This window comes from Macaca mulatta, chromosome 5 (genome assembly GCF_049350105.2).
Source record: "Macaca mulatta isolate MMU2019108-1 chromosome 5, T2T-MMU8v2.0, whole genome shotgun sequence".
Classification (NCBI taxonomy): Eukaryota; Metazoa; Chordata; class Mammalia; order Primates; family Cercopithecidae; genus Macaca; species Macaca mulatta.
The window spans coordinates 111,661,330-111,688,425 of record NC_133410.1 but is presented as its reverse complement, the minus strand read 5'-3'; the positions used below and the strand labels follow the sequence as shown (position 1 = coordinate 111,688,425).

General features: G+C 37.7%; 1 protein-coding gene across 4 annotated transcripts in view; it reads left to right on the top strand.

Moving 5' to 3' along the window:
* Window positions 1-27,096, top strand: part of SLC39A8 (solute carrier family 39 member 8) — a 104,485-nt gene that overhangs the window by 43,727 nt on the left and 33,662 nt on the right. For all 4 annotated transcript variants that reach the window (XM_078002033.1, XM_078002034.1, XM_015138880.3 and 1 more), the window contains 4 exons: window positions 4,827-4,989; window positions 13,357-13,526; window positions 15,851-15,973; window positions 16,460-16,624. In XM_078002033.1, the coding sequence (XP_077858159.1) occupies window positions 4,827-4,989; window positions 13,357-13,526; window positions 15,851-15,973; window positions 16,460-16,624 (621 nt within the window). The remainder of the gene's footprint in view (window positions 1-4,826; window positions 4,990-13,356; window positions 13,527-15,850; window positions 15,974-16,459; window positions 16,625-27,096) is intronic.

Below are 27,096 nucleotides of genomic sequence, written 5' to 3'. Positions count from 1 at the left end.
ATGTATCTGATTTATTTCTGCCACAGTTATTTAAGTTTGCTAATCGAAGGCAATTTTACTTATTTATCTTTGTACTATTTCCTTCCTGGTTGTCATCCTCCAGCTTTCCCCACTTTCTATTACTCCCGTCAATATTATACCTAGACTTTTATGGTTTGATAAATATTTGTAGAATAAAGGAAGGAGTTAATGCAATCTGTAGTATAACTACATGGCTATTATACTTGATAGTGTTAAAAAACCAGAGCCTAACAGCAGTTGAAGTGGTAAAAACAGGTTTTATTCAGGAAACATTGCAATAGGGGTATGTTAGAGTTCTCCAACAAAACAAAACCAGCAGGAGGTGTGTGTGTGTGTGTGTGTGTGTGTGTATATATAAATATACATAAATATATATTATATAAAAATATAATATATAAATTATATAATACATAAAAATTATATTATATATATATCTATATATTAGAGTGAGAGAGAGATTATGAGGAATTGGCTCATGTGATTGTGGAGGCTGAGAAGTCCCAGGATCTGCTGTCTGCAGGTTGCAGATTGGGAAAGCCAATGCATAATTTAGTCTGAATCTGAAAGCCCGAGAACCAGAGGAGCCAGTGGTGTAAACTCTAGAGGGAGTTTTGGAGAAAACGAAATAAAATGACCCAGTTCAAGCAATCGGGAAGGAAAAAAGGGACAAATTCCTTCTTCTGCCTCTTGTTCTGTTCAGACCTTCAATGGATTGGACTCACATTGGGGAGGGCAGTCTACTTCACAGAGTCCACTGATTCCAATGCTAACCTCCTCTGGAACCACCCTCGCAGACACCTCAGAAATAATGTTTAACAGCATAGAAATAATGTTTAGTTTGGGAACACAGTGGCCAAATTGACACAAAATTAATGATCACAAGGGGAAAAGAGACCTCAGTACAGAACTTGGCTCAACTCCAAATACAACACGGACAAGTGGGGATTTACAGTCAAGGAGGAGGAGGGGTAGGAGTGGGGAGGTGGTCAGTGAATGGAAAATTACTAAGAGGAAACGTTAAGGGTAGGGGGGATTTTGGTTAAACAGACCTAAGAGGATTCTTGCTGAAGACAGGACCAGGGTGATCAGATATGGAGGGTGGGGAAACTCTCTTTAAACTGATTAGAAGGTTTCTTGCTAATACTGGGTGATGCAGGTCCTGTAAGGATGGATACTAGGGTCGAGGCCTGGGCTCAGAGGAGCCTGTATGCAGTTTAGCCAAGGAGAGAATCTGTCAGTATTGAAGCTTTCAGATCTTGCCACTCTTCCGCATTTATTATAACCAAATTTCAATTGTGTATAATGCTAAGGAAGGAACTTGCCCTAATTCCTTGAGCTTCCTTCATCCCCTCCCTGAACCAGCCCCCCACTTTCCCATAAGGACATGTTTAGGAAAGAGGCAGAAAAACTTCTGACTTATAAAAACTGGTGAGGAAGAAGGAAGAGCAGAAGCAGAAGCCAAAATGCACAGAACTGTTTGCTGAAACGGTTTTGAGCATGCTAGGCTGTCTCTTTTGAAGTATATACCTGGCCTCTACCTCTAATGCTACCTTACTTTGATGTTTCACATATATAAGGCCCATTTGAGGTCACCCTAATGTGGCAAGAGACCAGTGAATAGGAGCTTAACTTCAAACTTAGAAAGAGTCTTTATGTCTTTATGAAAAACGTCAATCGGATGAACAAGAGGACATCTGAAACCTTAAAAGGCCACAGCAAACATCAGGGCAGCATGCTTGAGAACAGCAGTGTCATAAATACAAACATGAAAAGAAGTAGAGCTGTCATAAATACGAAGGAGCTGGTGAAAGCACATGGAGTTTTATCAAGGCACATAGCATTCCGTACAATCACCCTGAATTGTTTTCTGAGGAGCCCTGGATGATCCTACCCTTTCCGTAATGTGTTTGTTCATTGTTTTGGAGGTGGAAGGGTGTGCTTGTGAGGGTGTTTGGGCCTCCTTGTCCATGGTATAACCGGTTGGTTTTGTTGCCCTCACTCTTCAGGCGCTGGACTCTCATCCTGTTTGTTCCCGCTCTGGGAGGCACCACCCTTTCTAAGACAACGGCTTTCTTTTGTTTCGGGTTCAACTTTGTTAAGTCAAAGTATAATAAATATCAAGATTGTTTGAAGCCAAAAATAGGCCACTGTCCAAAATTGTGTTCATTCCACTTGCTGGTAGATAGCTATTTTAAATAAGTCAGGCTTGCCATTAATTCAGTTCTGCTGCACTGTTAGCATTCTGTTCTCATTCTCTTATCATGAGGTGAGGCTTTGAGTTTTATCATCTCTACATCTCTGTGTTCTTCGTGGTGATTGGACAGTTGCCACTCTCCATGACTACCGCGACTATCCCTGACCACCTGTCCGGCTAAAATTTCAACACAAATGCTGCACAGCTAAGCTATCTGATGGTATTAATTATATATTTATTTGAATGCACTATTTTTTTTTCTAATTGTAGATAGGAGGGTGTCTTTAATGATGCACAGTGGGCAATTCTGACATCCTTAAGGTTGGTGGCATTCAAGCTCGTGACTGCCATTCACAATAAGAAATACATTTTACATCATGATCCAGTATACATGTGCATGTTATATATGATGTGTAACTGAAGCTAAAGTTTGGTTAAGCAATACTTACCCTATTATGTGTGATATAGTTTATAGTCTCTATTCTTTTGCATTTTACTTCATTAAAAAATGCTGACTGTGCCTTAGCAAGTGGACGTCCTTATTCAGGAATGGGTTACAATTTGAGTCTGAAAAAGAACTGCTTAACAGTCATCAGGTGTTAGGGAGTCTTACAATGCTAATTCCGAAAAGTCTTTGGAGATTATCTAGAGGCATCTTCCCTTTTTCCTCCTATTTTACAGTTGGAGGAATTTAAAGTCCAAGTAGGGTAAGTCTTCCTTGCAGGGGAACAGTGGTGCTCTCTGTGTGCTATCATGTGCTATCATGCCTATTTTTTCCTGGAAACACACAGTGTCCAGTTCAACCACAAGGGTTGTGTACTTTTTGAGTCTAGTGATTATGCTTCTGGATGCCTTCATGGTGATGAATAAGCTGTGCACACTTTCCCTTCCCCAGTTGAATCTTGAGGTATTTTCTCCCTCCATTAGTTTATTATACATCATTCTGAGTTAAAGGGAAGACTGTTAACAGGGCATTGGGTGTGGTGTATCCTCTTCTATGGATGGCACGCAGCTATCATTAATCATAAACTCAAAAGAGTGGGTTGAATAAGGAACAATTTTAGGTACATACTTAGACATTAAAAAAATCTAAATGTGCATTTTCTATAAGGTAGTTGTAATCTTAGCTTTGGAAAACTGCATAGATCTTGGTGTATTTGATGTTTTTTTCATTTTTCCTTTATAAACAGTAGTAATCTCCTTGTATCAAAATACGACATTTTAAATTTCATTGTTTCTGTCGTAAAGGGAATTACAGCATCCTATGGTCAAACAGTTAACATCAACTTTTGAGTTATTGATACCATTCATAGTGTAGTAGTCAGCTCAGGCTGCCATGACAAAGTACCATAGCCTAGGTGGGTTAAGCAACAGAAATTTATTTTCTCACAGTTCTGGGGACTTGAAGTCCAAGACCAAGGTGCCAGAATGGTTGCTGTCTGTGAGGGCTTTCTCCTTGGGTCGCAGAGAGCATTTTCTCGCTTCCTCATATAGCAGAGAAAGAGCAAGTGAGCAGGCTCTTTGATGTCTCTTTTTATAAGTGCACTAATCCTGCTGGACCAGGGCCCCCCAACTTCATGAACTCATCTAAACTTGATTACCTCTCAAAGGCCCCATCTCCAAATACCATCACACTGGGGATTAGGGCTTCAACATGTGAACCTGGGGAGACATAATTCAGATCATAGTACGTGGCTAAGGTCTTAGTGGGGTTTAAGCATTGGCGGAAGCATGCAAATAACTTGCCTAAATTACATTTATTAAAGACAGACTCTTCCATTTGAGTGAATGGATGTTTTTCACACTATAATTCTTATGACATTCATTAGCATTTATTTTATATTTTTCTTAATAGTGCAAGTACTGCATATGGAAGAGAGCTTACAGTTAAAATGTGAGAACAACATTATACCTTTAAAAAGTTATTTTTGCAGTTTTTTTCCTAATGCAGATTCTAGTCCTCGTTAATAGTTAATGAATTTCTAAACAGCCCAGCACTATTTTCAAAACTTAATCTAATATAGAAAAGCTACCCACCATCACTGAGAATAATGCATATTTTAACAAAAAACACTTTGTGCTAAAGACGTATTTTAAAACAACTTTTTATATTTATATTTATTACAGTGTAGAGAAGAGAGGAATTTCTTAGCATGAAACTGTAGGGAGCCAGGTGTTTGTCTACAAGAAAGGTCATAGAGACTCATGCCAGTAGCACACAGAAAATATCCATTCAAACTGAAGAAAAGTAAACTAAGAGGGGGTACTGACAACATAAAATTGTTTTAGAGCCCTTTGTTTGAATGGTGTTGGTGCACCCCTATTTAAGTCCTTGGTATGCACAAACCAATTTTTATCTTTTTTCTGCTGTAGGAAGGCTGTTGATTAAGAAGGGATTTTTTTTTTCTTCCATTTTTCTTGTTTCTACGTTTAAAGTGGCGTGGGCTGTTTTACAACTTTAGGGGCCTTTCAATTTCTGTGGTGGGCTTTTGTGTAAAGAGTGCTGTGCATCTAGATGAAATAGTGTGTGTCTCTTTATAGCATTTTTGCTTATGTGCTTTTACACATTATTAACACTTTTTTTTTTCTTTGTTTGTTTTTTCTATTTCAGTGTTTAACCGCTGAAGAGATCTTTTCCCTTCATGGCTTTTCAAATGCTACCCAAATAACCAGCTCCAAATTCTCTGTCATCTGTCCAGCAGTCTTACAGCAATTGAACTTTCACCCTTGTGAGGATCGGCCCAAGCACAAAACAAGACCAAGTCATTCAGAAGGTATATTGAAAGCATTTTTTCTCTTTTATTTGAAAAGTCTATAAAACCATTATGAAATGAAGTTAATATGCCTCTCTTTCTGCTTTATTGCTTTTAATTAATCTACACAGAGCCTCTTAGAATAATACTTATATTCTGAAAGTATTTAGAATAAGAGAATTATAACTTATTTAAGCTTTGTAAGTTATGCTCGTCTCTTTGTTGAATCAAAATTGTATTTAGTACACTTAAAAACTATAAAATCCAGTTCTTGATTTTAAACAATATATATTTTATGCTGTGCATATTGGATTGCATTTTATTTGACTTATAATTGATCATTTCATTTCCATTATCTTTTGCTTACCATATTATTTTAAAACTTGTCAGTTTATCTGCAGTTACCGATGAAGAGATAAGAGAACTAGCATACTTCTAGATTAAATCTTCAGGGACCAAATTATTAGTTTTAATTTTCATAGGTGAAAGAAAATACCAGAGGCTATTTTAAGTGACTATAATGGTATTGCCATGAATATGGTACTTTAAAGGTATGATCTGCTGCAAAGAAATTTTAAACCATAATAAAATATGTGTATGCTTAATATACAGCTCACATACTTGAATGTGTAGAAGAGTAACTTTCACCAATGAGATAAACCAATTGTTCAGGGAGTCTTTTTGACAATTATGTTGGAATTTAAAATTTTTTTCATTTGTTCATTAAGCAAATATTTATTGAACAACATAACAAGCATTGTTCTGTGCACTAAGGAGTCAATAGTAAACAAGAAGAAAAATTATGTCTTATTAGGGCTTACAGTGTAGTGGAGAAGAGAGATAATAAACATTTAAACAAACAAGCAAATAAACAACATAGTTTCAGAGTGAAAGGTGCTATGAAGAAAATAAAATATTAGTAGGTGAGGGATAGAAAGTGATGGTGGATGAGTATCATCTTAAATAGATCAAGGAAGCCCTCTCTGATGGGGTATCATCTGAGCAGAAGGAGAGGGCCACAGCAAGGTCTTCTCTAGGGGAAGAGCATTCTTGATTGAGGGCACAGCCAACATAGCTTGGCAATGAGCTTGGCATGAGTGAGGAGCAGCAAGAGGGTCCTGTGTGACTGGAGCCTAGTGAGTTGGCGGGGAAGGTAGAAGGAGATACATCCTGGCAGGAGATGGAGGCCAGATGAGGAAGCCTTGTGGGAGGTGGTAAATTGACTGGGTTTTATTCCGAATGTAGGGTGAAGTCATTGTACCATTCTAAACAGGGGAGTGCTGTGATCTCATTCAAGTCTGTAAAAGGGCATTCCACCTGCCTACAATCTGAAGAACAGATTGTAATGGGGCCAGAGTAGAAGCAGGGTGATTGGTCAGGAAGCGACTGCCAGGAGCTGATGCTCAGGATGATGGGGACTTGGACTAAGGTGGGGGAAGTAGAAGTGGGGAGAAGCAGTAGATTTGGGATGAGTCCTGGAGATCATGCTAAATGGTTTGCCCTGCATTGATTGTGGGAGAGGGAACAATGAGTCAAGGCTTGAGCCAGAGAAACAGGAGAGATCGTTATACCATTTCCCAGGATGGAGAAGACTGGGAGGAGCCATTTATTGTAGAGGAAGGGAGTGGTAAGGATGAAGAGTATAATTTTTGGCGTGGTTGCTTTGAGACATTGACATACACAGGTAGACAGAGAGGTCCAGTAGACAAAGACACACAGACATTTGGAGAGGAGATTGCTTTCAGAGGAGAGGTCAAGACCGGGGATTTGCCTGTCTAGAGATGACATTTAAAGACACTGGGGCTAGGCACGGTGACTCATCCCTGTAATACCAGCACTTTGGGAGGCCAAGGTGGAGGATTGCTTGAGGCCAGGAGTTCAAGACCAGCCTGGGAAACATAGTGAGACCTCATCACAACAAAAATTAAAAGAATTAGCTGGCACGGTGGCATGCATCTGTAGGCCTAGCTACTTGGGAGGCTGAGGCAGGAGGATCACTTGAACACAGGAGGTCAAGGCTGCAGTGGACTATGATTACCCCACTGTACTCCAGCCTGGGTGGCAGAGGGAGACCTCATCTCAAAAAAATAAAAACAAAGATGCTGTTCTGAGTGAGCTCATCTGACATGAGTATAGATAGAAAAAAAGGGAAGACTTAACAAAGAAAGTGCCTGTTTTCATTTCCGGATTCCTTTGTGTATATACACTTCAATCTCCCTCTATATGAATAAAAGAGATAACAACAATGACAAAAATAACAATGATAGCCAATTCTTTTGCAGTACTTACTATATGACAGGCACTCTTTGAAGTACTTTACACATTAACATATTAATCACATGCAACTATATGATGTAGGCACTACTATTCCCATTTTACAGCCAAGAAAACAAAGGTACAGGGAGTTTAAAGTCATTTGCTCAAAGTTACACAACTTGCATGTGGTAGAGCCAGATTCAACTGAGGTTGTCTTGGCTTCAGAACCCATGTTCTCATTGATATTCTGTATTTATATATACAAAGTATAGAAATCATCAAGTATCATTTATCAATATAATTCACAATTTTGTGAATAACAGTAATTTCAATTTTGAAATATTAGTAATTTTGAATTGCTAATTGTTCAAGCAAATATTTTTGCTAGAGTATATTTATATTTCTACAAGCCTGTTTAATACAATTTGCACTTTACTTTCAAAAGTAAATTCAGCAAATGTTTTAGGATACTACCCTTGACTAATAGTATTGCACAGTAAAAGCACAGACTCTGAAGCCAGTTTACCTGGGCTCAAATCCCAGCTCTGTAATTTTCCAACTATGTTGAGAACATGACTTTAACCTTTTCCTGCCTCAACTTCCTCATCTAAAATAGTACCTTTCTTATGGGCTTGCTGTAAAGATTAAATGACTTAGTATTTGTAAAGTACTTCAAACATTATTCAATACATAGGTGCCGTAGTGGGCCTGTTAGTTAGGTCTGTTATTAACTACATCTAACATGTGCATAACTCTAGGTACAGGACGTGAGGTTTCAGAAAAAGCAAATACTCTACTCTGTTCAGATTAGTTACTTATATTCAAAAGTAATTTTTTAACCCCAGTTGCTATGTGCAAGTTAATTACTCATATTCAAAAGTAATTTTTAAACCCCGGTTCTGTTTCAGGAACCAGGAGTTGAGAACTGGAAAGTCAGAAGCAGGATGTGAGAAGTAGAATTCTAGGGCCAACACTACAAAGTTATAAAATAGAAAAGTCAACAATTCTGAGTTATGAGATCATAAAGGCACCAAATATTCAGACAACCCAATAAAAAGAGAAATGCCTCTTAGGGTGCATATTGTGTTAGGAATTGAAATGAGGCTGGAGTGGAGTGGGATAGGGTGGGAGAAGATATGGAAATGTTTCTCAAGGAATTTAGGTAATCTAGTAGAGTGCTTGTTACTACTCATCTAAGATGTTTAACTTGGCAGTCTATTGCTATTTTGATGTGATATCTTGATTGTTTTATTTTAGTGTAACTGTATGATTATTTAATATCTCTATGGGTCAGTTACTTTAATAGTACCTTTATAGAATTGTTGGGAGTATCAAATGAGTTAATATATGTAAGTGCCTAGAACAATGCCCGGCACAGAGGAATAAGAATGTCTTTGTTCTTATACATGTGTTCATAGATTCACCACATTCCCTGGCCCCTGTGTAATCCTATTGTTTTTCTCACTGAGAAACACATTTTAAAATAATTAAATGCACTGGATTTTTCATATAACTTTTCACTTAATGAAGAGTCAAGTCTTAGCCCATCCAAAGCAATAAAAAATCAACATAAAAGCAATCAAAATGATACAAGAATTTGAATACATTTATGTTGACATTTCAGTGGGCAGATAAAATAATATAATTTCTCAGAGGCCTCACATTTTATCTTTGAAATGTATTTCATGTGCTTTATAAAATGATATTGATGAGTACAGTAAACTGATGATAAGTTAAATTCTCTAGGAGAGAAATTAATTGCATTTTAGTAATAATTTAATGATCTGAAATTGCTTCATTTTTTGATGAAGTTACAGAATAGTATTTAATTCAAATAGTAGACAAAATAAAGAATATTACTTGAAGCATCCTTGAAAGTCATATTGTCCAACTCTGTAATACAACCAGTGATATAAGTCTAAGTTCCAGGGAGGTTAAGCGGCTTCTTGTAGGTGTAGTACCTAAGGTGAGATGAGAACTCCTGATTCTTAGTTTGTTATTCTTTTCACTGAATAACAGTGAATTAAATGAACTAACATTTATATCATGGTCTACTTACTAATTTTTTAAAACATAATAATAATCAACATTTATTAAAAGCTTGCTATATTCCAGGGACAGCATTAACTGGTTTTATTTTATTCTTGTGAAAACTCTATGAAATATGAGCTATTTTAATCTGCATTTTAAATAGGAGAAAACTGAGCCTTAGGGAAGTCAAAGAACCAAACTATGATGCCAGTGAGGGGATGAGCTGAGATTTGAACACAAATCCTCTAGCTCCAGAGTTCACACTGTTAAACAGCATTCTATACAGTTCCTCAGTTGAATGGGGCCAGGCAAAAATTGAAGCCTGGGCAGTATGCAGATCTGCAAAATGGGGATCATAATAGAACCATATTTCCTTGCTAGTACAACTGGAAAAATAATAGTACTTATCTCATAGGGTTGTTGTGAGAATGAAATGAGTTAATATAGGTAAAGTTCTTAGAAGAATCTTACACAGTGGACATTCAATAAATGTAAACTATCATGACTATATTTCTTTGAAATCTATTAAAAATCTTTCGGGGTTCACTTATTAGGAGACTGGTCCCTCTCTGAAACATATCATTTGAGAAAGTCCCATGTATATATGGAGATGTCCAAGGAATAGATTCATACCAATGTATTCTTTTGGTGCTTCAGTTAAGTGGAAAGTGCTTTGGTTGAGTGGAAACTCTAGACATTATTTTTCTGAATAATGTTCTAACAATACAAGAAGGGGAAGCTATGCAGTGTGCCCAGAATGTGATGAATTACACTCCCACCATCCCCCAAGTTGTGCTCATAAATGTGCAAGGGCAAAGAAAGTTAGAAAGGTGGATAAGCAGATGGATTGGTATGTCTTTTTGACAGAGTTCTGCTGCACTTTGAAATGGGAAATTTATTAATTCATTCAGCAAGGAATGTGTGCTTTTTCCTGGACGATTTTCTAGGCACTGAGGATGAATAAAACATAGCCCTTCTCATTGAGAATCACACAGTTTATATGATGTAGGCAAACGTATCAGTAATAAAATTACTGTAGCACACAAGAAGTGGTGAGCGAACCAATTAGTTTCAAACAAAGAGTAAAGGGAATCCTGATCAGCCAGGAAGTACTATCTGGAGAGCAGGGAAGCTTCATAGAGGAGATCTTTGCATTGGCTTGGAAAGCCACGTGTGAGTTTCTTAGGCAAGGAAGATGGGAAAGTGTTTTCAGACAGAGAACCACAGTGTAAAGGTAAAGTTCGGTTGGGAAAACATGGTGTTTGGGTAAAGGCCATGTTGAGAAGAGGCTAAATAACACTGGAGAGGCTGTGTGAGGGTCAGTTTATGAGGGGCAATTTCATATGGGGGCATGAGATGATCATTTCTGTGATTTAGTATAAGTCTGTAGGCCATGTCAGTTAGTAGAAGGGGCACCAGATAGATAACTGCCACGTTATATAAGATGAGGGAGTGAGAGGTGATGAGGGTCTGACTTCAAGGCCACTGGCAATGAGGAAGGAGAAGCTGGAGATGAGAGATACCTGAAGCAGAATTGGTAGGGTTTGATCACCAGTTGTCTACGGAATTAACTGGTGGAAAAATTGAAATTGATCCTACTGTTCCTGTTATTTATGTAGGTAGTGAACGAGGGTAATGGAGCAGGTGTTTGCGGGAAGCTGATGAGTTTAACATGTGCATGTGGCTTTGCTTCTATTGGCACTTAACAATTTCTTTGCCTTTTAATTTTAGTTTTCAACATTATATCTTGTCTACGCAGTGAAATTATAAATATTTGTTGAATGGATGAATGCATGTAGGCTAGTGATGGGCAGAAGTATGTTTGTGTTAAGAGAAATTCCATGTAGATATACCATGAAAAAAGGTGTGGAATTGAGAACTCTCTCCAAGTGGAATGTCTGTGGAGACTAGTAGTATTGTTTAAGGTGATAAGGTAATAAATGGGAATGAAGTGGGCTGTTAGATGAAGTTGTAGGGCATGGCCAGGACCTGAAACTGATAGGAAAGTGTCTGGAGAAGATGCAGTCATCATGGTCAGTGCTGTGATGATTCTTGGAGTTATATAGTACCATTTATAATCTCACCTTTTCATTTGGTACTTAGCACAGGTGACTTTGTATCACGCTGTGTGTGTGTTTGCACGTGTGTGTGTTTGTGTATGGTGGCAGGAACCATGGTTTGGTCCACATCATCTAGGCTGAATGAACATTTACTAAGTTTGTTTATTTGTACATAGAAATTCTAGACTAACAATAATTATAGTGAAAGCCTGGCGCGGTGGCTCAAACCTGTAATCCCAGCACTTTGGGAGGCTGAGGCAGGCAGATCACGAGGTCAGGAGATCGAGACCATCCTGGCTAACACGGCGAAACCCTGTCTCTACTAAAAATATAAAAAGTTAGCCGGGAGTGGTGGCGGGCGCCTGTAGTCCCAGCTGCTCCAGAGGCTGAGGCAGGAGAATGGCGTGAACCTAGGAGGTGGAGGTTGCAGTGAGCCGAGATCACGCCACTGCACTCCAGCCTGGGTGACAGAGTGAGACTCCCTCTCAAAAAAAAAAAATAAAAAAAAAAAATAATAATAATTATAGTGAACAATCTTGTGTTAATGAAGTACATATAATTCAGGATAACATTTTTACAGTTTTGTTGAGTCCTTTGGCCTTTCTAAAAATGAGATTACCTCTAAAGGAATAATAAAGCATATTGCTAAAAAATGTGGGCCTGGGAGCCAGACTGTCCTGGTTCAAAATTCAGCTTTCTATCTGTGTGACTCGGGCAGCTTACTTCAACTCCATATGCTTTGGTTTCCCTAACTGTATGAAGGCGGTAGCAATATTTCTCTTACAGGGTTTTGTGAGGTTCAAATAAGTTGCCCCATGTTGATCACTTAGCACAGGGCCTGGCACATGGCAAATGCTCCCTGAGCTGTAGGTGTTACTAGTGTTCTCCACCGACAGTGCCATGGAGAGAAGTGGCCCACCATTTAAACATGCTTTCTGGATATTTTAAAGAAGTGGCTACGCAGAGGCAGCTTTCTCCTCTGTCGCATTGTACTTTGTGTACAGTGTGTGGGGCCAGAGGCAAAGCCACATGTTGCACCAGCCCTGAGGCCAGGTTGTATCTCAGCCTGCACCCACACATAGGTGACTGTCCTTGGTATGTTTCACTTGTGTTCCCATTTTTTCCTTAAACCAGCCCCTCTAGGATAGAGAGAGGGAAATTGAGGCCCAAAGGCAACAGGTCACACACGCCACTAGCTATAGAGCTTAGGATAGTATTCGTTCATTTCATTCTAAGCAACACTTATTGTGTGCCTACTGGGTGCCAGGCCCTGGGTCTCGAGAGATGAAAGATGCACCACGTTCTTCTGTCACCGGCATCTCTTCTGTATGGAACATTTTTGCCTAATCTGTGTCTCGCAGGGTGAGTTATGTAATGCAGCCGCTCCCTCCTGTCCCCATGTGCTCACTTCCTGAGTGCTTATTGCATCAAGCTGACTTTAGTTCCCAGGAGGCCCCAGCTGGGGAGCTGAGGTGCTGCTGGGGCCACCTTCTCTGAGGAGGTGCTGTGCTCAGGAGTCTGAAGACAAATGATTGTGACAAGCTCAGTGTTATCAGCTATGGTCACCTTGAAGCTAGCCCACTGTGACCCATCTCCATCTCTGCCCTCCACCCATCATCCCATACCTTTGTCCTGAGGCTCACACTGCCTCTGTTTTTTTTTTTTTTTTTTTCCCCCAAAGTGCTGTTTTAATCTATTCCTTGAGCCATAGATGAAACTAGGTGGCTTGGAGCCTGTGGACCTCAGATTGTTTGTCACTGTTCTAGATGTTCTCCGAGTTCCCTGTAAGCTGTAAAACTCATTAATACCATAAAGATGATTTAGGGCTGATTAAAATGTAAACTGTATTACTATTAATGCTTGCTATGCCATAATTTATATTCTCAGTTTTCTGTATACTTTTCGTTGAGTAGATTTTGTTCTTTTAAAGACGACATGTGTCTTAAGCTTTTAAAGACACTTTTAAGCTTAATGTACAGGAAAACTTCATTTGGTTCCTTGCTCTGATTAATTTCTACTCTCTTTTCCCTCTGACCCACAGTTTGGGGATATGGATTCCTGTCAGTGACAATTATTAATTTGGCTTCTCTCCTCGGATTGATTTTGACTCCACTGATAAAGAAATCTTATTTCCCAAAGATTTTGACTTTTTTTGTGGGGCTGGCTATTGGGACTCTTTTTTCAAATGCAATTTTCCAACTTATTCCAGAGGTAAGGATGTTGGCTATTTGTTTCAGTGAATAATTGTTTCTTTTGAATGTTTTAGCACTTTGTATGTTTTTAGCCTCCATAATTCTTACAGCGTTTTATGGTCGGGTTTATAGTGTCTTGGATAAGAGAAAGCTGAATCACAGCAATTGTAAAGGCTTGTCCCAAGCTACAGTGGATGTCAGTGTCAGAGACAAAATTAATATTCTAGGAGGCCAGCCACTAGGACGTGCTCAGACAGCTCTGGGACACCTCAGAAGGCCTTAAAACTTTATTCTGCCTTGCACTTGGCAAATTTAATTTTTTCACACACAGTTTCATTATTTATTTATTTGTTTTTCTAAAGAGGGTGCAATGTCAAATATACTGCGAATGTCAGATGTAAATTTGTAATTTATTTAAGATATACCACTAAATTCCCTCATATATTTACTACAGCTATAAGCGACTAGAGAATAAATGAGAGCACGGTCAACAAACCTTTTCATTTTTTCCAATTGTGGAAAACATATCAATTGAGGACTAATAAATAAATAGCAACTTATTTTTTTCCTTTGATAAAATGTGTTATTGATCTGATCTTGACTATAGTGCACACTATTCAATTTATTTCAAATCTGCATTGTGCCCATATAAGGAAGAGAAATGGAGGGAGGAAAATAAATGAAAGGAAAAGAGAGGCAATGTTGAAGAGGAAGGAAAGGAGAAAGAGACTTTCATAGAAGGGATCCACAAACGGGAATTAGAGAAATATATGCATACATGGACTATATCTGCCACCCACAACGCACACACAGAGGGAGAGACAAACTCCATACAGAGAGAAACTATTAATAGTATTTTAGGGAGTATCACCCTCATCTCATTATTTTTAGAAAATTATGACTAAAGCTTCCTTTAATTTTCAAGCTATACGTGAAAGTGGGGATATAACTTTTTAGGGTTATAGATTTATTATCATTATTTGATCTAGAACCTAAGAGAATATCTATTTCAAAGCTTCAATTGCAGAGATGAAAAATATTAAAATTCAGGGTGATTAAATAATTTGAGTATAGCCTTACAGTCAGCTAGTAACAAAGCTAGGATGACAATACAGATTTTCTGATTTAAAAGAGTATTATATACATAATATATTTAATATGATATAATATATGTGTTTATTATCTCATCTGCTTTATGGGTCAAATTAAATTAAACTAATACTGTATGTGGACTAGAGACTCTACATTTATGATGTTAAGGTTTTCTATTTTATTGAAATTTAACAATATAAATAATCTGTAATAATATCTTGAATTTCCATAGAGTTTTTTATAGCAAAATGATTTTCCTTTTCTTATTTAACTTTATTTTCATAATGTCAATGTTAGGTAAATGGAACAGGCCTTTTTTTTTTTTTTTTTTTTGCCATTTTTGCATTGTATAAACAGGCACAAAGAAGTTACTCAAATGAAGATGCGGCCATGATGTCTCCCCAGAGGCAAACAGGGGACAAGAACCCAGACATCTTCTATTCTGCTTCAGAGGGGAGACTTACAATGTGTGGAATGGTGTGAAGCTGTGGCTTTTCACCCATTAGTCTCTCCTCTGATTCTGTTTATTTGAAGTTTATGTGTCTTGTCTGTTAGGAACACCTTGACTCTTTATAACTTCAAACTCTAACTCCAGTTCTTTGTCCTTTAGACAAAGAATTATTCCATTCTTATTGCTGTGTGTGTGTATGAGAGAGAGAGAGAGAGAGAGGTGGCAATTTTAAATATTCTTTTTGCTTTTATTCTTGGGCCTAGCTCTTGATTTATTTGCCGTTTTAGGATTTATCACAGTTTTGTAGGCATAAGAGGATTTCTCTTGGGAAAACAGTAATCCAAGTGGCCTGCCATATTTATTTTAAAAGTTTGACTCTGGATATCATGGACTAACACATTACTTTTAGAGACAGTAGGTAATCAATATCTCATTTATCTTCATTATCTAGACCTAATATTGTATTCTAAGGATGGGAATCAGTGCTGCTGCTTTACTGCTAAAAGTTTAGTCTTTCAAGGCAAATATTGCTGTAGGTGTTATAGCTGGGAAACTGTAAGGTTCTCTGGTGGCTTTATTTAATGAGACTTCTGGTTGTAAGATTTTTGTGCCATTTCATACAGTTTTGTCATTCAAATTTCAAAGTTTTCATTTTGTAATTTTTGGCAGCTAAGTTTCCAATATTACTTGGATGTGAAGAGAGACTTAGAACTTTGGTGAGAATTGTATACTGGTATTATTTTCCAGAAATCAAGTTAAATTTCTTGGTTTTACTTGAATTGCCCTTTTTTCTCCCTTAGGCATTTGGATTTGATCCCAAAGTCGACAGTTATGTTGAGAAGGCAGTTGCTGTGTTTGGTGGATTTTACCTACTTTTCTTTTTTGAAAGAATGCTTAAGATGTTATTAAAGACATATGGTCAGGTAAATGGACTTTATTTAAAACATATGACATTTTACCCCCTAAAGTTACTTTATATAGGCAAATAAAGACAGGATTTTTATTCTTAGAATTATGAGAATGGTTCAGTTATTAGGCTTGTGAGTTTGAGAACGAAGAGTCAATATATTGACAAGCGTAAGATAAATACTTGATTCATGTTGTAAAATTTGAAACAAGTACCAGCAATTTAATACTGAATAACGGATGTGCCTAATTTGTATTCTATTCATGTTCATCAAAATAAGAATGTGTACGTGTTCTAGCATGAACAAACAGTAACAACAGAATCTAATAAATGAAAATACATGTAAAAAAGAGAAATTTTATATATCTAAAAAGATTTCTTTACATATAGAATAGACATACAATTTTCCTCTTATAAATAAAAAGCAGTAAACTCTATTTCCCTGTCTGTATGAATCATCTTTTTTCTTCTTATAATCTCTTTGGTTTTTGTTCCCATATAGAATGGTCATACCCACTTTGGAAATGATAACTTTGGTCCTCAAGAAAAAACTCATCAACCTAAAGCATTACCTGCCATCAATGGTGTGACGTGCTATGCAAATCCTGCTGTCACAGAAGCTAATGGACATATCCATTTTGATAATGTCAGTGTGGTATCTCTACAGGTATATGTTGATTCCATTTTTTCTTGATTATACTACATTCTTTATACTGTGTAAACACGAATGTGTATGAAGCTAAGTCAGTATTTTGTACCTTTATGTATGTCAGACTTATTCTTATATATGTGGGATAACTGGAATGTAAGTCTGCATTGTTTTTCCACCTTCCCTCTAAATGTTTACTCTAAACAAGTGAGTTAAGAAAGAAATTGTGGATCACTGGTCTGGGCTTCATTATTCTCTAAGATTATATACTATATGAGAGTCTCTCAATTGCATTTATACAATATTACATAGCAAAATTAATTCAGGGCATTTATTTTACAATTGTTTGAAGATCCAGAATCAAATAATGCTTTGACTGATTTTGAAACTGCAAGAAGAAATTATTAAAATTGTTTTTATTAATTGTCTGACATACAATGTATATTTATATCCACATTTTCTAAATAATATTAATAGGCACAGGCCAGGTGCGATGTCTCACGCCTGTAATCCCAGCACTTTGGGAGGCCGAGGCGGGTGCATCACAAGGTCAAGAGATCGAGACCATCCTGGCTAACACGATGAAACCCCGTCTCTACTAAAAATACAAAAAATTAGCCAGGTGTGGTGGCAGACGCCTGTATTCCCAGCTACTCGGGAGGCTGAGGCAGGAGAATGGCGTGAACCCGGGAGGCAGAGCTGGCAGTGAGCCGAGATTGCGCCACTGCACTCTAACCTGGGCGACAGAGCAAGACTCCGTCTCAAAAAAAAAAAAAATAATAATAATAATAGGCACAATTTCTTGAGTGACTATCATATACCAGCTAATATGCTCAGCACTTAATTATTTGATCTCATTTACTTTTTATAACAACTACTCAGTGTAGGGATTATTTCTTATGTATTAGAACTGTATTGGTTTCAAGTGATAGAAATCAAATTATATACGCGCAAAGGAGAACTTACTGGAAAGATATTAGATGACTAATGGAACAGCCAAGCTACAGGAAAAACAAAAACCTAGGAACCATTAGAACCACTAGGACTCTCCCTCCTTCTCTTTCTTGCCTCTTAGTATCATTCTTTTCTTTTACCGTAGGCTATCTTTTCCATAAGTGGTATACATAGTCACTAGCAATTCCTGAGATTTGTCTTAAAATTTCAGCTACTAGAAGGAAATTGACCTGACTCTTTCAGTCCTAAATCCAAAGTCTCTGGCAAGTGTCTTCCTGGTCCAGCTTGAATTAGATGATCACTTCTAGACTAATCTAAGTGCTTAGAGGGTTGGGCCCCTTTAATGATATCAAGGGAGTGTGGATGGAGTAGAGGAGTGGTTATCAAAAAGGGATGCTGAGAAGATAGTATCACTGGTGTCTACAACAATTCTCATTTGACAGATGAAGAAAGTGGAGCTTTAAATGTTAAATAACCCCCCCCCAGGTTTACTCAGCTAGTGAATGGCAGATCCACAAGCTATATAGTTAAACATGATGTAAAAGTGAATAGTTAAAAACAAAATAAAAAGGAAAGCCAGGTAAGGGGGAAAAAAGCAAGAAAAAAAAAAAAAAAAAAAAAAAAAAAAGAAAGAGCAATCTGGAAGAGATTATTATGGCAAATACCTGAGTTTCCTTCTGGAAAGAAAACATGATTGGTCATATGCTTCTCTCCACCTGATTAAGGAAAATTTCAAGTGTATTTGAAGAGCCAGTTCTGTGTTAGCACTATAGTAGCTAAGGGGAAATTATTTTTTGCAGTGTGATGAATGATGCTTTCAGCCAAGAGTTTGCAAAGAATCTGGAAATGTTCGAATATATAATTTCTTACAATAATACTTGCAGCTAACATTCATTAAATGCTCAAGGACTATGCCTAGAACGTTAGATGAATTACTTCATTTGTTCTTCCTAATAACCTAGGGGGCAAGTGCTATTGTAATTAGGAGAGTATGACTTAGAGAGGTTAAATAGCAAACCCAAAGATGCTCAGTTCCTAATGGCAAAGCTTGGATTAGTACTGAGGCTGCCTTATACCGAAGCCTGTGTTCTTATATACTTTGCTGGAGTGGCTTCCTTACGTTGCTACTCTACTGTAAGCAAGATGACAACATCAACTCTTAAATATTTATTTTTTTGTAATGGGGAAAAATAATTTGGCCAAGGATATTGCTTTCTGAGGATATATAATTTAATGCGAGGCACAGCAGAAAGAGCCTAAAGAATAGTAGTTAAAACCCTTCCTTATGTCATGCGTCTAAATTCTAGTTGCCTTATGCAAGCTTTTGACAAATACTAGATTATAGTGAGATTGTGGTTGAACTCTGACAAGTCATTCAAGAGGTGCCAGTCAGCTATATTGCTAATTTAAACAGTGATTAATAATTATTTAGATACCAGATGGCAGAGGGATAATCTGCCATGAAATTTGGAGCCTAACTTGAATTCTTGCTCTGATGGAAGATTTTCCTGTATCTTTCCAGGGTTAACAAGATAATTTTAGGCAGGGCTACACTTCTACAGAGAAGGAGCTTTGAACCTGGTCCAACCTTGAACACATTCTCCTTTGGGATCCCCAAGTCCTATAACACAAAGCACGGAAGAGATACAGTTTGAGATTTAAAATATTTAAAGGGCTGATAACCTCCTTGACCATACTAGAAATTCAGTGTGACTTCTCCTGATTTCAGGAAAGTTCCTTCTAATGAACCTACTACGATAAACTAGCTGCTAAATATGCCTTGAGTATCAGAATGAGCTGATAGGAATATTTATATTTAGAAAGGAGGATGGTTATCAAAGCCTTCAGTTTTTGTAAGAGGCTAATTTTTAAAAAAATAATAATTAACAAATAAGTTTAACTTCTCAAAAGTTACATTTTAGTTAAACCTTTAGGGCTCCTGATTTAGGATTAACTATGAGCAGAGGACATGTTTGCAGTAAATCTAAGCACCATGACAGAGATGAGGCCCTCGACATGATCCTGTTTTACATAATTTAGAAACACAATCAGAAGGCTGTTTTTACTCCACTTATGACAGGAGGGCTTTCATTTACTTATTCAATAAACATTTATTGAGTTTCTGTTCATTGTCCTAGGCACTGGAAATTCAGAAGCAAATTCTCGAGGAGATTACAGTTTATTCAGTGGAAACATAAAATATAGAAATGGGCAAAACAAGAAACTATCGTATAGTAATAACCTACTTTGATGAAACTAAAGCATGGTGATGTGAGAGTGATGTGTGGGAGCTTCTTTTGGTTGACTGGTCAGAAAAGGCCCCTCAAGATGTCAGCAGAGAATTGTATAATGAGAAAGAACCAGTCATGCAAATATCGGGGAAGAAAATGTGCTAAAGACTTTGAGAATAATCAAACAGATCACACACAAGGGACCCAGAAGCTGAATGGTAGTGGACTTCCCCACATCAATGCTGGAGAGCAGTGGCACAATTCCTTCAATATTCTGAATGAAAACAACTGTGGAATTGTAAACCTAGGTAAACTACCTATCTAGCGAGAGGGAAAAATGGAATTAAGATTCTGGAAATACACTTCCAGGAATAAGAAGGCAGCTGAAGAAAGAAGAGAAGGTGCGTGCCAGGGTGGCAGCCCCGCACAGGCCTTGAGATAATAGTTTTCATGCTAATTTCTTATGGGGACTATTTTCTCACTGTTTTAGTTGAAGGTATAGTCTCAAATAAATAGACATTTAAACCAATTGAGCAACAGACTGCAATTTTCAGTTTTGTTTACATTGCACAAAAAATCAAAAGAAATGAAATTTAAGAAATAAGTAGGTCTGGATATTGCTTTAAGAGAGTAAGTATTACAATATAAGTGATAGTGATTTTAATAATAAAATTAAAATACTTTCTAATATTTTATATTATAAAAATAATCTAACCTAAGTGACCCCATTAAAAGCATTGAACATGATAATATAACTCAGGGTTCAATTTGAGTTACAAGTGTGGATTTAAGAATTTTGTTGACAATCCCAGTTGTCACTGCTTCAACAAAGTTTTTTCAAATTGAAAATAATAAGGAACTCTCTAAAAATTACAGTGAGTTAGGTGGTCTAATTGGCGTTACTATCAATAGAGTGCAAATTAGGTGAAAATCTAGATTATAAAAGCATCATTTTTGATCTTGCTGAAATGTAGGAAGAACAAAGACATGTTATAGAATACTTAAACTGTATGACTTAGGAATGTCTTTGTTATTCATCCGAGCAATTCTGGCTCATCACAGAATACTCAGCTAAACCATAATATATAAATTTAGAAGTCTCTGGTGTTTTATCTATGTTTAGCCATATAAAAATCATAGTTTTACACGTTTTTATTTTGTTTTCATGGAAGCATATTTATCACAGTGAAATAATGGAAGATATTAACATTTAACAGTTACCTTGATTATAACTTTTAAATATTTAGACTAAATGATTTGAGAGTTCCTTAATACCTTTGCTCCAGGCCTAGTAAGTGTGAGGCACAACAGTCCATGTGGCATGTGTGTGTGCACGTGCATGCGTTTTGGGGAAAAATGTGGGTCATAGAGGGGTAACAAGGAAGATGTAGGGAAAAAGAGGGGTGCGGCGAGATGCTGTTTCCCCATGTGATTCAGTTATTGTTACTAGGTAATGTGTCACATGTCACCTTGTGACATGCTTTGTTTTTTTCTCTTCGACTTTCCTGCGTAGCCAAGTGTGGAGTCATTTCAGTATCTGTGCAGCCGGGTGGGGCTCCCCAGCCCAGACACAGCCTTGGTGTTTGCTGGATGTTGATTGCTGAGGAATGTTTGGGACTTTGGGGAGGGTGTCAGCACTTCAAGGCCACTAGAGGGCCCCTGGAGCTCGTTCCTCCAGCAATCTGTCACCAGTCTCTCTTTTTATGAAATTTTCTGTACTTTCATTTAAGAATAGATACTACTAAATATAAAGTGATTTTTAGAAGTTGATTATTGTGAATTTTATGTGTAAAGTTGAGGTGCAATGAAATAGAATTTAGCTGCAAAGTGTGGAGATGCTAGGGAGATTTTCTTTGTTGATGACTGATACGAAGTGACACTCTACGAATAGGATAACATTTTTGAGGTGGTTGGGCCTCCATGAGAGTTTAAATACACACAATTCATTCAACAAGTATTTTTCCAGTACTTAACCTATACTTGGCACTATTCTAAGTGCTGGCACAAAGGCAACAGTGGAGAGGAGATGAGGACCCAGAGCAGTTTTCAAGAAGTAACAGATGAGGTGAGACAGCAGAGTTCACAGATTCCAAACTTTCCACCTTTCCATAACATAACTGAAATATTACACATTTAGCACAGAAAAATGGAAAGCACTCTCTTTGTTTTTAAGGTATGAAGTACAAAAAAACTGACTGGCAGCTCTGTATGTACATATATGTGTGGGGCTTGTCTACCGGTCTTTTGGGTGGTGTCTTTTTCTACATTCTTGCCTGGTGTTGGGAAGAATGGTAGAATATTACTGACTACCTTATGTTCTAGGGTACATGTGCACAATGTGCATGTTTGTTACATATGTATACATGTGCCATGTTGGTGTGCTGCACCCATTAACTCATCATTTACATTAGGTATATCTCCTAATGCTATCCCTCCCCCCTCTCCCCACCCCACAATAGGCCCCGGTGTGTGATGTTCCCCTTCCTGTGTCCAAGTGTTTTCATTGTTCAATTCCCACCTATGAGTGAGAACATGCAGTGCTTGGTTTTCTGTTCTTGCAATAGTTTGCTGAGAATGATGGTTTCCAGCTGCATCCATGTCTGTACAAAGGACACGAACTCATAAAAAAAAAAAAAAAAAAAAAGAGTCCTCAAACAAAAACAAAAACAAAACAAAACAAAAATAATATTACTGGCCACCACTTGGGAAGTGGAGTTGCAGGAGAAGGGGACGGGGGCACTAAGAATATTTGACGTAACACCCCTTTCTTTAGTACTGTACTTCACAACAGTCTTCAGTTTGCTCTGTGTCCTTGAATTGAGGGTCTCTGTGGTTCACTTTCCCCAGGGGTAGATCTCCAGTCATCATTTGGGGTGGCTGCCTTGCCACATTGGCTTGGGAGGAAGGACTTGACGTTCTACTTGTTCCCTAAATAGACTTGCAGCCACTTCTCTTATGTTTAGTTCCAGTCTTTGCCCTCTGCCTTCAGAAGCACTTGGCGCCTCTAATCCCTGAACTTTTTTGAGGTTCTGGGTCCTGCATCACTTTGCTTCTTGTTGACTTTCTTCCTCTGTGAACTCAATTAGAACTTGCCTTCCTCTTTCCATCTGCCAAAATACAAATCTCAGTGCTGTCATGTTGTCTCTCTTTCTTCCTGTCCTTGCGGCTTTATGTCTTCTTTATTCCTTTATAAGGACGTAGTTTCAGGAGGGCATTTCAGGAGGGACTAGAGATAAATACATATATCTGGTCCACCCTATTTCACTAAAAGCCCATTTACTATTTTAAATCATATAGTTCTTGAACATCGCAAGATTTAAAAACAAATTAGTTAATTTCCCCTATAATAATAATTAATTAAAATAGAAAACTATACAAATAATAAAATGACATAACAAATGATATCCACTGATCTTGATTGACTGGTACTTACATAAAAACAGTAACTAGAGGCAGATGATGTAGCCAATCATGAGGTGAAATTCTGGGTTGCCTTTGCTATTAGTGGAATTTCTCACTCACTGTGTTTATCTCAGGGCATCCCTGAGACAGTTCATTTTATCTGGCTTCACTCTATGTGTTGCTAAGGTCATGAAAATTGGTACCTGAATCCACTGAGTTTAGCCTACATTTCATTGATATGAAGTATACTTTTATTCATGAAAAACTGCTCTAAAGTTTTTTTTTTTTAATTACTCCACGAAATTCTTATATCTCATTCTTCTTTAACAAAGAGACTGAGATGATTATTTGGAATCTGTGACCTCTGCTGTCTTGCCTCATTACTTCCGTTACTTCTTTAAAAAACTACTCTGGGTCCTCATCTTCTCTCCACTGTTCCGCTGTCCCCTTGGTGCCAGAACTGGTGTCCTTTCTCCTTTTTAAGGCCAGTTCCTCTAAATATTATCATCTTTCCCATGGCCTCTTCCAGTTTTGTTTCATTTTGTTGTTTTAGAACAGGGTCTCACTCCATAACCCAGGCTGGAGTGCAGGGCTTAATCAGAGCTCACTGAAATCTCAAACTCCTTAGCCTCAAGGGATCCTCCCACCTCAGCCTCCCAAGTAGTGGAAACTGCAGGCACATGTCACCATGCCTGGCTAACTAAATTTTATTTTTTTTTGTAAAAATGGGGTCTTGCTATGTTGCCCAGGCTGATCGTGAACTCCTGATCTCAAGTGATCCTCCTGCTTTAGCCTCCCAAAGTATTGGGATTACAGGTGTGAGCCCCCATACCTGGCCTGTTTTCGTTTATCTTTCCTGAATCTCTCCTTTTCCTGTGTCTACAAACATGTTCCATCTTTTCTACCTCATGGTATTATTTTTTTCCTCAATCTGCTACTCCCCAAGTTTTCTCAAACCTTCTTTCCCACAACTGTCCAACTTTCCTAAAGACTGGCTAATTCTGAAATAAGACTATACATGTTAGGCAGGTTCTTAAGTGCTTTACATATATTAACTCATTTAGTCCTCACAGTAACAACCCTGTGAGGCAAGTGCAATTGTTACTTCCATCTTGCAGATTTGGAAACTGATGTACAGAGAATGTAAGGAACTTACCCAAGGTCACACAGGTACCACATTAGGATTGAAGTGCAGGAATCCTGTTTCCTGGTCTGTGTGGTTAACTGTTACCTTATACTATGCTGCCTGTTGTTTCCATTTGTTAGCCAGCCTTTATATGCTCCTCCTCTTCCTCATCATCTCCTCACATGCTTAATCATGTACAGTTTCTAAAGTCACTCCCTATTCTCTGAACTTTCTTTTTAGAATAATGTAAGTGGTTGTTCTAGGCAGCATGCTATAATCCTCTTTTTAAAATTAAATTATTCATTTTTTTTTCTTTTTTTTTTGAGACACGGTCATTGTAACCTCAGACTCCTGGGCTGAAGCAATGCTCCCACTCAGGCTTCAGAGTAATTAGGGCTACAGGTGTGGGCCACAAGCTATGTTCCTAATCCTCATTCACTGTTTCTTCCTGAGCCATTCCTACAGTTTAACACATAAGTGAGTACCTACTATGGGCTAAATGCTAGAAATATAAAGGCAGGTTTTTCACTGGAACCTCTCCCCTCCCTGTTGAAATTACTTATGTCTTGGTGACATGATACCATCCTTGCTCTGTCACCATTTTAGCTGCTGTAATACTTTCCTGGTGCTTCTTCTGAGTCTCCTTTTCTTGCAGGGCAGTTGGACGTGGAAGAGAAACATAGGCTTTGGAATTACACAGGCCATTGTTTGCATCTTAGCATTAAAATATGTTGTGTAATTTGGGAAAAAATAATTAACACCTTTGAGCCTTTGCTCATCTGTTAGATGAGGAGCAAAGATTCTTAATTTACTGAATTTTTGTGAAAATGAATTAATTTCTTATGGGTCAACTATGCAACATTGTGTCTGATACATTGTACACTTGTGATAAATATACATCTCCCTCCCTCTTCCATTTACCATTTTTGTCTGTTCTTAGTTTTTATCATAGTCATCTTATCAAGTCGTATCACTTCATCTTTTGCACCTATGGGAATAGCTTCTAAATCTATATGCTTAATTATGTAAAGATCATCACTTAAAAGATGGCTTCTTGTGTTAAACCATAAAGGTGTTTGAATCTATTTGTATATGTTCCCTCTAGGTTAGGGTAACAAAATGAGAAGATAAAATGTATAGAATTCCATGCTTTCTCATTTCTCTTATCTACCTTAAAATTTGAGTAGATTTTCTAGAAAGTAAAGCTGGACTTTAAAAGCTCATAGGTAATTTAGTAATAAAGATAACCTTCTGAATATAAATGCCCACAAGCCTGCCTTTGACCTGTCCGATAAATTAAGAGAATTTGGAACATTTACTCTCTCTTAATGGAGGAGAACCTTAAAGTCCAATATAATTTGCTATTCAAATGACGATTTATCAAGCTTTGCACCACAGATTCTCTGTTAGAGCCTTGAAATACCAGCTAGAGCCACTTGCCAAGGAAGGAAAACAGTACGTTAAGAACTACTTGCTTTTCCAGATAAAAGCACGTCCAAGTTATGTAAATTTGACAAAAGCATTTTATTTGATAGCTAATGTCAGGAGGGATCTAGGGTTATCTGTTGTGGTTCCTTATATTAGCTAATCATTTGGCCAGCTAGTATATTCCATTCTTGTGGAGGCTGGAGCATCAACATTTACACAGAAAGTTATTAAAAAATAAAACAAACATTGGGCCAGGCACTGTTGGCTCATGCCTGTAATCCCAGCACGTCGGGAGGCCAAGGCAGGTGGATCACTTGAGTTCAGGAGTTGAAGACCAGAGTCCAGGAGTTGAAGACCAGCCTGGGCAACAGCGAGACCCTGTCTTAAACAAACAAAATGTTGATGTTGCCAACTCTTAGGTCAGCTAGTATAATCAAATAAGATTAGGTATGAATGTGCTTTTAAAGGTACCCAAATCTGTACTATTTACTCTATTTGGAGAACAGACAGTTACTTATGGGTGTCAGTCATGGACTACTTTGATATCCATATGAAAAGATAACATTCTCATTAATTGCATGATAAACATTTTTTTTTTTTTTTTTTTTTTTTTTTTTTTTTTTTTTTTGAGACGGAGTCTCGCTCTGTCGCCCAGGCTGGAGTGCAGTGGCCGGATCTCAGCTCACTGCAAGCTCCGCCTCCCGGGTTTACGCCATTCTCCTGCCTCAGCCTCCCGAGTAGCTGGGACTACAGGCACCCGCCACCGCGCCCGGCTAGTTTTTTGTATTTTTTAGTAGAGACGGGGTTTCATCGTGTTAGCCAGGATGGTCTCGATCTCTTGACCTCATGATCCGCCCGTCTCGGCCTCCCAAAGTGCTGGGATTACAGGCTTGAGCCACCGCGCCCGGCCGCATGATAAACATTTAAATAGTCAGCATTTTTGTGGAGTTTATAATTTTAATCTTTTGGAATGTGTTTTCAGATCCATGCAAACATAATTCCAATGTTATAAAGTTTTGACTTCTAGAAATAATCTGTAGACTTTTAGGTTTTTCTTTTCCCTCTGTGTATAGTTTTTCTCATATATATATTATATATATACACTTACATATATGCACATATATAAATTTGTATATTATATATTAATATGTATTATATACATGTATTATTATCTAATAAATAGATGTATAAAAATGGGTCATAGAGTATGCACACATTTAATTTTGCTGAATAACAACAAAATGCTCTCCAGCCTCTTATGTTTGTTTACCCTCTCATGAACAGCAAAAAATAATTCCTGTTTTCTCTTTGTCTTTAGCAATACTTGGAAATTTCAGACTTAAAAAGAT